Genomic DNA, 13,175 nt, shown 5'->3' on the forward strand with positions numbered 1-13,175 from the left:
TTCTGGGATTTCCCCCCTGCCCTCCATTTTCAGCAGCTGCAATTGCTCTAAACTCTGTCCTCTGGTTTTCAGGGCAGTAAAACTGAGGACCTCTGACTATTAGTTGTTCCATGTGGCACTGGGGGCTCCCCTCATACTAAAAGCCATAAAAATGGGAATTCAGCCAGTGCCATTCCTTTTCCCCGCCCTCCAGTTCTGTCTGCTTTTGGTCACTCTCCAGTATCTTCAGGAAGTTGTTTCTAAAATGTTTAGGCTTACATTTATTATCTGCAAGAGGGTTAGTCTTGCAGAACCACTAGTAATTAATATTTATTGTATTTTATTAAATTATCTGTTACGGACTGGGTGAAAAATCTTCATTTAGTCAAACAGTTAGTCAGATAGTTTGAGAAGCACTAACTTAAGAGACTTTGTAAAAGTTCCTGTAACCAAGATCCCTGGAACTATCCTGTTTCTACCACTCCCTGAACCTGATTGCTCAGCAAACCCTTTTATTTCCTGAGCCACTTTTTTGTTTGTTTAATGTTGACCATAGGTTATTCTGTTCCATACATAAGGACTATAATTGATACAATATTATCCAAGTTTTCTATAATGAACATGCTTACTTGTCCTAATATAAAAAAGCAACAGCTGGGACTTCCCTGGTGTCCAGTGGTTAAGACTCTGCCCTTCCACTGCAGGCGGTGCAGGTTCAATTCCTGGTCAGGGAACTAAGATCCCCATGATGCGCTCACAGCCAAAAAAAAAAAAAGGAACAGCTGTACTTACAAATAAAGAAATCACCTATAACCTGGAGACACAGGAGGGAAGCTGGCATCAGCTACAGCTCAGTGTCTTGTGGCTGAAGTCATATGATATCAGAAAATGACTATGGCAGACCACACAGATGTTCAACATTTACTAAAAGTTAAAATTATTGTTTCAGGGCTTCCCTGGTGGCGCAGTAGTTGAGAATATGCCGCCAATGCAGGGGACACGGGTTCGAGCCCTGGTCTGGGAAGATCCCACATGCCACGTAGCAACTAGGCCCGTGAGCCACAACTGCTGAGCCTGCACGTCTGGAGCCCGTGCTCCGCAACAAGAGAGACTGAGATAGTGAGAGGCCTGCGCACCGCGATGAAAAGTGGCCCCCGCTCGCCGCAACTAGAGAAAGCCCACGCACAGAAACGAAGACCCAACACAGCCAAAAATAAATATATAAATTAATTAATTAAAAAGTTATTGTTTCAAAGTGGTGACACAGAATATCCAAACCAAAAGAGTGTTTAAAAGCATCTCATTCAATTCTCTACTTCATTTTACAGATGAAGCACTTGAGAGGCAGAGACTAGAAGTGTTTTGACCAGAACTACAGAGTCAGAAAACGGTAGAGGAGTGATTATGGAACTAGGACTTTTTTTTTTTCTTTAATATAGCTCTAGTTTTAAGCACAGCAGTGGTCCTGGCTTCATTTCAATGATTCTGCAATAAGAACTGCAATTGTCAAACACATGTTAGATCATAAGGACCCATTTTTCAAAAAAAAGTTACACAGATAACAGCAGAGCTGGTCTACAGGAAGTAGCATTGGGATCCGGAGTCCTGCACACCCAGGTTCTCCTTGTACCCCAAGTGAATAAATTTAATGTTAATTTAGGGTTTGCTCTATTAGCCACTATTTACTTCATTTATAAATTGCTTGTGTTGTTGGTTTATAATTAGTTTATTCATAAACTTTAAGTATTGCCTCTGATTATCTTCCTCGGTACGTTTTGTTCCTACACGTCCCGAATCAGCCCTGTAGTGAGCAGCCATGGTGCCCAGAGAGCTCTGCGTAGCATCCGGTAGCAAGAAAAACAAGGGCTGAGGAAACAATGTTAGTAATACTTAAGAACACTTAGGTGAGAATTACACAAAAACCTCAAAATATATAGGCTTCATACTTGGCAATACAATAAATGAGCCCCACTGTCCCGCACAACCTTTTTTTTTTCCTTTAATAAACTGGGTTTTCAATGGAAGGCTTTAAATAGTAATTTTCCGAACTACTACTTACAGCCTTTATTAATCTATTCCACTCTTATTCGTCTACTTTATTTATTTTTTATCCTCTTCCCTCTCACCAACTTTCTCCTTTTCCTTTGATTCATCTCTTGATATAATAGGATTCTTTTTTCTTTGGCCCAAACCTTTTTTCAGCTACAACTATTTTTCTTCACTATGTTTAAAACCATATGCTACATAAGCCAAGGCTAGACCTATATGTTCTGGAGCTGCAGCAGGATAATATTTTTGAGTTTTCTCATGTTTCTTAACTTCCATTTCCATCCATTATATTTATTTCTACCCCCAAAGGTAGGAACATTTTAAAAGTTTTCAAATGAAAAGTGGTTTTCTGGGATGCCCAAAGCCTCCAGCTAACTCACAACAGGCACTCATTTATGACAACAGTTGCCAACATGGTTTTATTGTTGGTGTGCCGACTACACAGATGCTTAATCTTATTTCATTCCATGAATTCATTCAGTACATGTTGGTTTAATGACTCCAATATGTAAGTCACTGTATTAAATGCCAGATGCTTTAGGACAGGAGGAAGGTAATATTAAGAATCTTTCCATATATTCTCATGTGAAGTTCTTTATAAGGTAAGTAACTACTTAACAGGCACAGTGGCAAACACTTTCAACAACTATCTCTTTTTACTCTTCACGATATTCTAGTATTATCACCACTTTACTGACTCGGAAAAATAAGTCATTTGCCAAAGGCCACAGAGAGGGCTGGAATTGGAACTCAGCTCAACTGGACCCCACCACCCCATGATATAAAATCTTTCGTGTGTACTGGTTTAGCTTCTGTTACCAGTGCTGGTCTTTCTTTCTTTCTTTTTTTTTTTAAGTTAGCTTTTATTGGAGTATAGTTGCTTTACAGTGTTGTGTTAGTTTCAACTGTACAGCAAAATGAATCAGCTGTACATATACATCTATCCCCTCTTTTTTGGATTTCCTTCTCATCTAGGTCACCACAGTGCATTAAGTAGAGTTCCCTGTGTTATACAGTATGTTCTCATTAGTTATCTATTTTAGACATAGTATCAATAGTGTATATATGTCAATCCCAATCTCCCAATTCCTCCCACCCTCCTCTTCCCCCTTAGTATCCATACATTTGTCCTCTATGTCTATGTCTCTATTTCTGCTTTACAAATAAGTTCATCTATAACATTTTTCTAGATTCCACATATATGCATTAATATGCGGTATTTGTTTTTCTCTTTCTTACTTACTTCACTCTGTTTGACACTAAGTCCATCCACATCTCTACAAATGACCCAATCTCATTCCTTTTTATGGCTGAGTAATATTCCATTGTATATATGTACCACATCTTTATCCATTCCTCTGTTGATGGACATTTAGTTTGCTTCCATGACCTGGCTATTGCAAATAGTGCTGCAGTGAACATTGGGGTGCATGTGTCTTTTTGAATTATAGTTTTCTCAGGGTATATGCCCAATAGTGGGATTGCTGGGTCATATGGTAGTTCTATTTTTAGTTTTTTAAGGAATCTCCATACTGTTTTCCATAGTGCCAGCTCTAGTCTTTCAACTAAACTTTTTGCAGTTCAACTCAAAGATCTTTCCTATCATTTAATCTGTTCTACATCCCCTTCTTCACATCTGTCGTGGGTTGAATTGTGTCCCCCCAAAATACAAAGCTTAAAGTCCCAACCTCAGCACCCCATATCAAGACCTTATTTGGAAACAGAATTGTTCTAGATGTAATTAATTAAGATGAGGTCATACTGGCATAGGGTGAGCCCCTAATCTAGTATAATGGTATCCTTATAAAAAGGAAAAAATTTGCACACAGAGACAGATATGTACACAGGGAGAACATCAGGTGAAGATTGGAGTTACACTGCCACAAGCCAAGGAACACCAAGTTTGCTGGCAAACCTCAGAAAATAAAGAGGAAGGCATGGAACAGATTCCCCCTCACTGCCTTATAGGTAACCAATGCTGCAGATACCTTAATTTCAAACTTCCTGCCTTCAAAACTGTGAGAGGATAACTTTGCTGTTTACGCTACCAGTTTGTGATACTTTGTTACGGCAGCCCTAGCTAACTAATACATCTACACTTGGATGATTCAGAAACCCACATTTCTACTGCTCTCTCTTTTTCTAACACTCCAATATTCCCTTTCTCCAACTGCGTGACTTTTTAGCACAATAAGGTAGAACCAGTCGTACCGTTGCCAAATGTGAGGTGCAAAGAGTTATCTTTGAAATCTACGATCTCCCTCCCACAGTTGGGCAATCATCCAAATGGCTGAAGGGTTAGAAGCATGAGCTTTGAAGTCCATTGGGCTCAAATATCAGTTTCCACATTTACTAGCTGTATGATCTTGGGCAACTCTGAGTTACTTTCCCTGTTAAAGGGGGCTAACACCACCACTATCACATGGAATTTCAATGATTAAGGGAGAAAATATATGATAATAATTTAGCACACAAACTGGCATGTAGAAAGTACTAAACAAAATTACTTATTATCATTATTGTTTCTAAAATAAACTTTAGAATTTATTTCTCATATGTATTTCAGATACACATTTGTGTACATTATGTAAGTATTATGATCTGCTGGTATGAGAGTGACTCTACCTATCATGTTCTATTTGGTTTGTCTTTCACCTTTGGCAATATCTAAAATGGAGAGGGCGTGACCTTAAAATAGTGAAGTAGGAGAATCTATATTAGAGAATCCTTGAATCACTAGTGTGTCCTTTAACTTTATCCCTGAGATTAGAACCAGTTATATAACTAGGACATCAAAACAAAAATGCAGCTCCAGTTCTAAGAAGGGAAGTTTCAAACTGATAGAAAAAGCATTTATTAAGGTGAAATATTAACGCCCATGATACCTGAGTCTAAAAGGTATTTAATCATTTTTCCCCTACATAAATACGTTGTTTGGCAATGATTATTTTCCCATGTCTTTACCAAATTCCGTGCCTCCTCCTTAAGATTTTTTTGGGGGTGGGTGGGTTAGAAATCTACTAATATGCTTAGCATATTAACTTTTATTAACTTTAGATGAAAAATTTGCTGAAACACTATCACATTTCCTTTCAAAAATACGTGTTGGGCTTCCCTGGTGGCGCAGTGGTTGAGAGTCCGCCTGCCGATGCAGGGGACACGGGTTCGTGCCCTGGTCCGGGAGGATCCAGCATGCCGCGGAGCGGCTGGGCCCGTGAGCCATGGCCGCTGAGCCTGCGCGTCCGGAGCCTGTACTCCACAACGGGAGAGGCCACAGCAGTGAGAGGCCCGCGTACAGAAAAAAAAAAAAAATACGTGTTAAGGTAAAAAAGACAAGGGGGTATCCATGCCTTTGGCCTTACTCTTTTCTTCACTTAGAATAATTTCTTTCCTTCTACCCTTCCTGTTTGAAATCCTTTCTCTTTTTTTTGTTTCTTTCTTTTTTTTTTAGACAGTTTCTAACGCTGCCACAGCCTAAAGGCCTTCTTACCTTCCCACTTTGTACATCCCCTGAGGCCTTTACGTATCCTCATCTTTGGCTCAAATCTTAATCCCACCACAAACATGAGAGCAGCAGAAATAAACATTCTCATCTTCATAAACTCTGCAGTATTTTTTAAAATTAATTTATTTATTATCTTCGGCTGCGTTGGGTCTTTGTTGCTGCGCATGGGCTTTCTCTAGTTGCGGCAAGTGGGCACTACTCTTCGTTGTTGCGGTGCGCGGGCTTCTCATTGTGGTGGCTTCTCTTGTTGTGGAGCACGGGCTCTAGGTGCCCGGGCTTCATTAGTTGTGGCACGCAGGCTCAGTAGTTGTGGCTCATGGGCTGTAGAGCACAGGCTCAGTAGTTGTGGCGCACGGGCTGTAGAGCACAGGCTCAGTAGTTGTGGCGCACGGGCTTAGTTGCTCCGCGGCATGTGGGATCTTCCCGGACCAGGGCTCGAACCCGTGTCCCCTGCATTGGCAGGGGGATTCTTAACCACTGTGCCACCAGGGAAGCCCCTGCAGTACTTTTTTTTTTTAAAGCAAAAGTTCAATAGTTAAATGAATAAGTAAAGTGAACAACATTTTAGGATGAGTCATGGATGAAAAGAAGCAGTTTCAACATTTTTAAAATGAAAACTTAATAGTTAAAAATGAACGATATTAATTTATTAAAATTCCAGTATATCACTATTCTGGCTAACTCTACCTCACACTCTTACCACGTTACTCATTTTTGCTTTCTTCACAGCACTCAAGAATCTAACGTTACCTGTTTGCTCTTCGCTGTTCACTGTATGCACAGTGCTGGCACCTAGGAACTGCTTAATTGCTGTCTTGGCGACTTGTCAGAAGAGGAAGACAAAACACTAGAAAAAGGACGGTACTGATTACATTTGGCTGTATTTCATGTATTTGCGTTGCAAGTGCTGGTAGGGGAATGGCCAATAAATGCAAAATTCAGAATGTTGCTTCCCGGGAAAATCAGAGTTAAAACTGACTTCTCAGATTGCACTAACTCCGTCAGTCCTGGAAGGCGAAATTAACGCCGGATTTCTCAAAGACTACGTTTTCATCTCTGTATTTCCAGACCCTGTCCCTGTCCCTGTCCCTACCTGAAACATTGCAGGTGTTTCAATGCACCTGTTAAATCCCGATTTGGACGGGGTTACGAATCCAGGGGACAATTTAGTGTTAAAAAGAAAAAGAAAACAAACAAACAAACCTTCTTTTAAAACGAACTATATTAGGAAACCGTAACCAACCACCGGGCTGGCCAGAGGTTCCACTTAACTAACAGTCGCCGGGAAAGTGGAATTTGCAATGCGCTCAGAAGTAGCGAGCTTTCGTTTCATGAGAACAGAGAGATGCGCGCGCGGGCGAAGATCACCCACAGAATGAAAAATTCATGAACATTCAGAATGACTTAAAATTGAAGGGAGAGAGTGTGCAGTTCAGGGAGGCCCAGTTGGTGGGGTCGATAGGAAATTACAATTATAGTGTCAGAAGGGGTTAAAACTGGTGTTCCGACAGAGCCTGGGCTCCGCGGGACTTACAAGATCGCGCAGACAGGAGAGCTTGGCCCTTCTCGCGCTCCGTAGGACGAGTTCTCTGGGCCTCCGCGGGCGCCGGCTGGGAATGACGTTGGGAGGCTGCCCGCGTTAGTGCCTGTTGTGCGGTCCAATGACCGCCGAACAGAGTCATGACCGGTCCTGCTAGAAGGCTAGCAGGACCCCTGTCTCAGAACCACCTCAGTCCGGAAACAGAAATTCTCGAGACCGGCACTGCCAGAGCCAGCTCTTGCACGGAAGGGAGTGCACATGCGCCTAGGGGTCCTGGGAAACCCTTAAATACCGTCTTGAGGGTACGTTCGTTCTCTTTCCCTGCCGCCGCGGAGCCGCGCGGAGGCGGAGGCGCGGGGTGAGTGGAGGAAAGCTAGGGTGGTGTTTACGAAGCGTGGCTCGCTGTTTTTTGCCAGGGATTGACGTTAAATATTTGCACCTAAGTTGAATCTATTTATCAACCACTTTTTTGCTTTTTGTATTGTAGTGCATTCAAGATTCGGCTCCACCCGTAACCCACCGCCATGGCCGAGGAAGGGTGAGCCCAGGGCCCGGGGTGGTGGTGCGGCCCAGGCGTGGGCTTCGAGCCGGTAGTGCGGGCTCTGGGTCGGCCGTGGCGCCTTAAGCGCGTCTGACCTACCTCGCTGATGACTGCCAAGTGCAAGGCGTTAGATGGTGTGCGGGAACTTATTAATAGCTTAATTTTTTTGTTTTTCAGCATTGCTGCTGGAGGTGTAATGGACGTTAATACTGCTCTGCAAGAGGTGCTGAAGACCGCCCTCATCCACGATGGCCTAGCACGTGGAATTCGCGAAGCTGCCAAAGCCTTAGACAAGTACGTGTATCAGTCTCAATACGGTGGGGTGTTGGAACCGGAACAAAACTGCAGCCGAGGGAAGAAAGCGTGAAGTTCATGGTGTTAGCACAGAGGTTCTGAATGGCATCCGTTCTACAGGAAACCTAGGAAAAGGTATCAGAACTCAGATCTCTAATGACCCACTTAAAGTGTGTGGGTTTGGAATGGGGATGAGCACTTGATTCCTAAAGTGAAACTACAGTGTTTGAATGATGACTTAAATTGTCGGATACCCCTTCACTCCTTTTATGAGTGAAAACTAGCAGTCTGACAAACCTGTAGCTTTTGGGGCTAATTTCACTGTTATTTAGGGGATAGGTGGGAACTTTTATTTAGCACTTTGCAAATTAGAACCATTATATTAAAGTGGCAGAAACATCTGGTTTTGGTATGAACTTTGTACAGTAGCTGTGGAGACCAATGTGGGTGTGGGATAATTGTAAATTTACTCAGTGAGGTCTCTGGGTGGGTAACATTGGCAAAACAGCTGTTAACTATTAGAGCTGAAAAATGTTGTGAAAGGGTTATTAAGTTAGGTAAATTTAAGTTTATTCAATTTGGTGTAGGTTGGCCAGTTGAATCCAGTGAAGACAGCACTTGTTGGAAAGTTCCTGATACGAGTCTACTATTTGTACCTTGAAAATACTCTGCAATATTAAGGGTCTGGGCTAGTAACAGGTAACAATTTAGGACACTAGTTCCTATATATAACATTTGAAGTTTTAAGAGTTACTGAAGACAGGGTGATTCTGTAGATGAAGTTAAGGAACATATGCCTGGTGGTACCTACGTCAAACTAAAGTTATATTCTTCAGTGGCTGCTTATGTTTTGCCAGTGTAGCCAGTGCAAAGATAACTCTTCTAGAGCACAGTAGTGGATTTAGATGTGAATTTTAACATCTACTGTTGGATTTGCATTTCAGGCGCCAAGCCCATCTCTGTGTGCTTGCATCCAACTGTGATGAGCCTATGTATGTCAAGCTGGTGGAGGCCCTTTGTGCTGAGCACCAAATCAACCTGATTAAGGTAAGTTTCTCATTGAATTTGGTTTTTCTGAAAGCCAAAGTAGCTTAATGGAAATTGGGCCAGTTAGGGACATGTGTCCACATAAATGCTATCCATAATGATTTTTGTCATACCGGAGCAAATTTTGTAACGAGCTCTTTGTTTTCTGCAGCTGTGAAAAGCGTCACAAATTTGGCATTGTTGGCTATGATAAAACTAGTTCTAGAAACATTTTTATTCCTGCAGAATTAAATGCTAATTTTATGCTGGTACAGAACAAAAGATAGGAAGGGTGTTGATAGGGGGTCTTGGTGCTGTGCATGATGACAACTGGCTCCCTCTACTGAACTGATATGAGGAAACTGCCATGTCACCCTCTCTGACTACAGCTCCCTTTCATATAATGTACTGTGTTACCAATAGCATTAAAGCCTTGGAGTGTGGTGATCTTTGTTTTTATTCCCCCCTGATAGGTTGATGACAACAAGAAACTAGGGGAATGGGTAGGCCTCTGTAAAATTGACAGAGAGGGGAAACCCCGTAAAGTGGTTGGCTGCAGCTGTGTGGTGGTTAAGGTAAGTCGGTACCGGTGTGCGGGGTGAAGGCTGCGCTGGGTAGATGCGCTTCACTGTGAGTTAAGTCAATCTCTTCGAAGCAAAAAATGCGTAATCCTCAGCAAACTTAGAAAAAGCCTTCTGCCTTGCAGAAAAGGGAAATAAGACATAATTAAGCCAGCCAATGAATCTGCTTATCTGAATGTGTTTCTGCAGAAATTTAGAAAATGCTGGCAATAGGAAAGCCGTGTTACGAGCCTTAAAGACATTGAAGTCTTTAAGGTCCCTGAAAATGGCTACAAGACATTTTAATGGTGGGAAGCATTTTCACGAGACGTGCTGATTTTTTTTAAAGCTTCATTATAACTAGTGCTAACAATTTAGTTGAGTTTCTAAATTTTAGTAAAATCACATATGTTTTTTTTAGGACTATGGCAAAGAGTCTCAGGCCAAGGATGTCATCGAGGAGTACTTCAAATGCAAGAAATGATCAAATAAAAAAACTAGGCTCTTGTTCCTCATCTCTGGTTTTTTATTTGGGGCAGTAAAGTAAGGTCCCTGTTAATGAAGAACAAAAGATATTCATTGCAAAATAACTGGAAGCATGCTCTCTGTCGCCTGGTTCTAAGTGAAAGCCTTTTCTCCCAACCAGTAAGTAACTTCAGTGTTGGCAAGTAGAAGAGCCCAAGTGAAGATAGGCTTACAGTGAGGTATTGGTGACAGGGTTTCTTGGGTGTGGACATTCATCACGACTATGACGAGGCCATCCTAGGACCAAGAGAAATGGGTTGAGGCTAGTCAAGTGTGGGTGTCAATAACTTAAAATCCTAAAGCTGGATTGGATTTAGGCTGTGGGACACTAGAAGGTACATGAAGTCCAGGTGCGCTTATGCACATGCCCATTAGGGAAGGTCAGAGTGTCTTATTTACCTAAATATTAGCCACAAACAAGATGTGTTTCTATGTATTTCTAGTCCCTCTAGAAACTCAGTAGGGAGAAGTAATGGTGACCCATTGAATGGTGACCCATTCAAGCCTGGATCAAGTTGGGTTTGTGTGAGTACGAAATGTTGAGCCAGGTAGGACTAATGGAAGTCTTAAAATTGGAATCCCTCGTAAATTGCCAACTGGGGTACTTCTGAGTTTCTCTCCCCTGGTTTGCCTGTCCTACTATACAGTTATAGGGCACATGTGAAGGGAAAATGAATTTAGTTTGCTTTTAATTGTGATTTCTTTATATCACTGTCTGCTTAACATTTTGAGTCCCTATGCTGTATTTGGTGCTGTTTTGAGTCTGTTGATGCAGTGGAAAAACCATATTTTTGTTTGATCCTTTATGGGAAATTGTGTAATTCAGGCTAGGGAAAACTGTTGGATTACAGCAAAGTGCATTTTCATATTCACCCCTTTTTGAAATTAGTGCTGGGAAGACTTTTTGAAGCTAATCTGTTTGCTGAATGTTAACTCTGATTTGGGATTACATCAGCATTGGTTTTTCGATATTTCCATATTTGCTGTCAGCTGAGCTACAAAACACACTTAAAGAAATATTCTATCCTTGACCCTATCTTATTGTAGATACTACCTGGCTAAGTCCATTGTTGAAAATTAACTTTCAGTGTGTTTTCTGGCTTCTGTCTGCTAGAATGTTATGGTCACCAAGACACTTATGGTCAAACTAGCTTCTTAATGACCTTTTTCTTTTGCCCTCTTCCTGACTTTTTAGAAAATTTTATTTGTGGTCTCCTTTGGCCTTTGCCATGCTGTACCTCAGTCCCTTGTTTCTCCCTCTGCCCACGCCTTCTATTGTAATAGTTCCAGAGTTCAGACTGGTCCTATTTACTTCTCTAAGGCCAGCCTGGGACAGTTTCCACTTGTTTGTCTTTGATCAGCAGTACACTAATGGTGCGCACTAGACAGCACCCTGTGAAAACCTTCAAGTTTTGTGTGCCTCAGTGAATTTTATCTTCCCCTTAAGGTCAGTGCTTTTTGTGAGAGGAAGGGGAAGAGCTGTTGACCTGCTAATGTATGCCAAGCTCTGCACCAAGTGTTAACATTTTTTTGTGTTACTTCTGTCGCTTTCCCAAGCCAGAGCCCTCGGATGTCCTCTGCCCCACCTCTGCCTTTTATAGCCTGTAGACTCCAGGTGGCAATGGCCCCAGTTTTTCATCCGCACTGCTCAGTTGCAGTGAAGTGATTATCCTTTTTCTCATGACTAAATCTATTAGGTCTTTCTGTCTTTGCCTGAAGTACCTTTCTTTTTTGTCTACCTGGCAGTCTTCAAAACCCAGCTCAAAGGAACATAGCTTTAGCCTTGAAATTGTGACTTGTCTATAGCTTCTATGGGATTCATGAGGGAGGCCATCCATGCAAAGGTGCCAGGGCAGAAGCAGATGTCTTCATTCTCTTACTGGGGAAAATAATAGTTTGAGGGCATCCCTCATGAGACTACCCTTTCACTGGGTTGCAAGAAAACCTCCAAGCCAAATCCATTTTCTTTGTTCTTAACTCTTACACTTAAAAAATTTTTGCCTGGTCCTGATTTTATTAAAATTTCTATTATGTGTGTTTTTGGTAAACCACTTTAAATTCTTTTAAAAATAATCAGGACATCCATAGAAAAATTGTAAAAAGGCTGTATTAGGTAGGTGTCCATTAAAAACAAGAATTTATCTTAAACTGGGTTGTTGAGGCAATGAAAACATAGGCAGAGGTGTTAGGAACCCTAGAAATGTGGAAACATCTGTTTTACTAAAGACTAGCCCTTTAAATGGAGCTTGAATTTCTTTTTTCTTTATGGATGAGAGTGCAAAAAGTTGGGATCAAGGAATATGTTAAGCACAGGCAAGCTTTGCGTCTTCCTGCCCTCTTCATAGAGGAGGAAGGAGAGGACATTTAACCAAGGAGGGGAAGTAAGATCACAGCCTTCATTCCAGGCTGAGGGTGGGGCAGGGTGATGGCTCAGTGGGGTAGGGCATTGTCCTCCCAGCTGGGGTCCTCATAAAGCCCAATCCACAAGGCAATATGGAATTTCAGGAGTAATTTCTAGCAAGAGCAATGGAGGCATCATGGCTGGGCTATGCAGGTACCCAAGAGATGCCACCAGGCTTCCCCAGCCTCCCAGAGAGAAACTTGGATGAAGTCTGACTCGTTGCCCGTGGCCAGGTGCTGGGGGCAGAGGGGGGATGGTCACAGTCAGAATTGAAGAATAATTGTACAGAGGGTGATCAGGTATTTAGGGCTTGGGCTACATAAATATTAACACATCAGTGTTCAGAAGGATTGGTGGTACTGGTGCTCCCCAGGCAGAAATCAGTCCTTTTTAAACAACAGCGGCTTACACTTCAAATGGCATAAGCACACCTAAATTAAAGCTTTATCATACCACAAGTGAGATGTCTCAGCCAGTTTTTTTACCCAAAACATAACAGGGCCGAGTCTGCTGATTGAAGTTGCATTACAACCTGGCTTTTGCTTGAAAAGGCTTAGAAATGAGGGAGGTGGGTGACCCTAGGAATTATTAAGACCTGCACTAAAGGGGCAATCTTTTAAGCTCTCTTATGAAACATGCCTTAAGAGTGTCGTTTCTTGACATTTCTTTTGCCCCTTTTTCACTGACCACTTTCATCACCGCATTCCTAATTTGTTTCCAGTGGCAAATTGGCTTTGGGAAGGGGATAAACGAGT

At 42.0% G+C, this 13,175-nt stretch overlaps 2 protein-coding genes across 2 annotated transcripts in view; one reads left to right on the forward strand and one right to left on the reverse strand.

The window, feature by feature from the left end:
• Positions 1 to 6,380, reverse strand: part of SLC18B1 (solute carrier family 18 member B1) — a 48,435-nt gene extending 42,055 nt beyond the window's left edge. The window contains exon 1 of the mRNA XM_082668929.1: positions 6,284 to 6,380. The gene's annotated coding sequence lies outside the window, so the exon portion shown is untranslated. The remainder of the gene's footprint in view (positions 1 to 6,283) is intronic.
• Positions 6,381 to 7,334: 954 nt separating this feature from the next.
• On the forward strand, positions 7,335 to 10,009 carry LOC309831738 (small ribosomal subunit protein eS12). Its single transcript, XM_082669060.1, has 6 exons — positions 7,335 to 7,431; positions 7,561 to 7,611; positions 7,792 to 7,908; positions 8,853 to 8,955; positions 9,408 to 9,509; positions 9,916 to 10,009. The coding sequence occupies exons 2-6, from the start codon at positions 7,598 to 7,600 to the stop codon at positions 9,976 to 9,978; spliced, it is 399 nt and encodes a 132-aa protein (XP_082525186.1). The 5' UTR covers positions 7,335 to 7,431; positions 7,561 to 7,597; the 3' UTR covers positions 9,979 to 10,009.
• The last annotated feature ends 3,166 nt before the right edge of the window (positions 10,010 to 13,175 follow it).

The sequence above is a fragment of the Grampus griseus genome (assembly GCF_964374135.1).
Source record: "Grampus griseus genome assembly, chromosome: 13".
Lineage (NCBI taxonomy): Eukaryota > Metazoa > Chordata > Mammalia > Artiodactyla > Delphinidae > Grampus > Grampus griseus.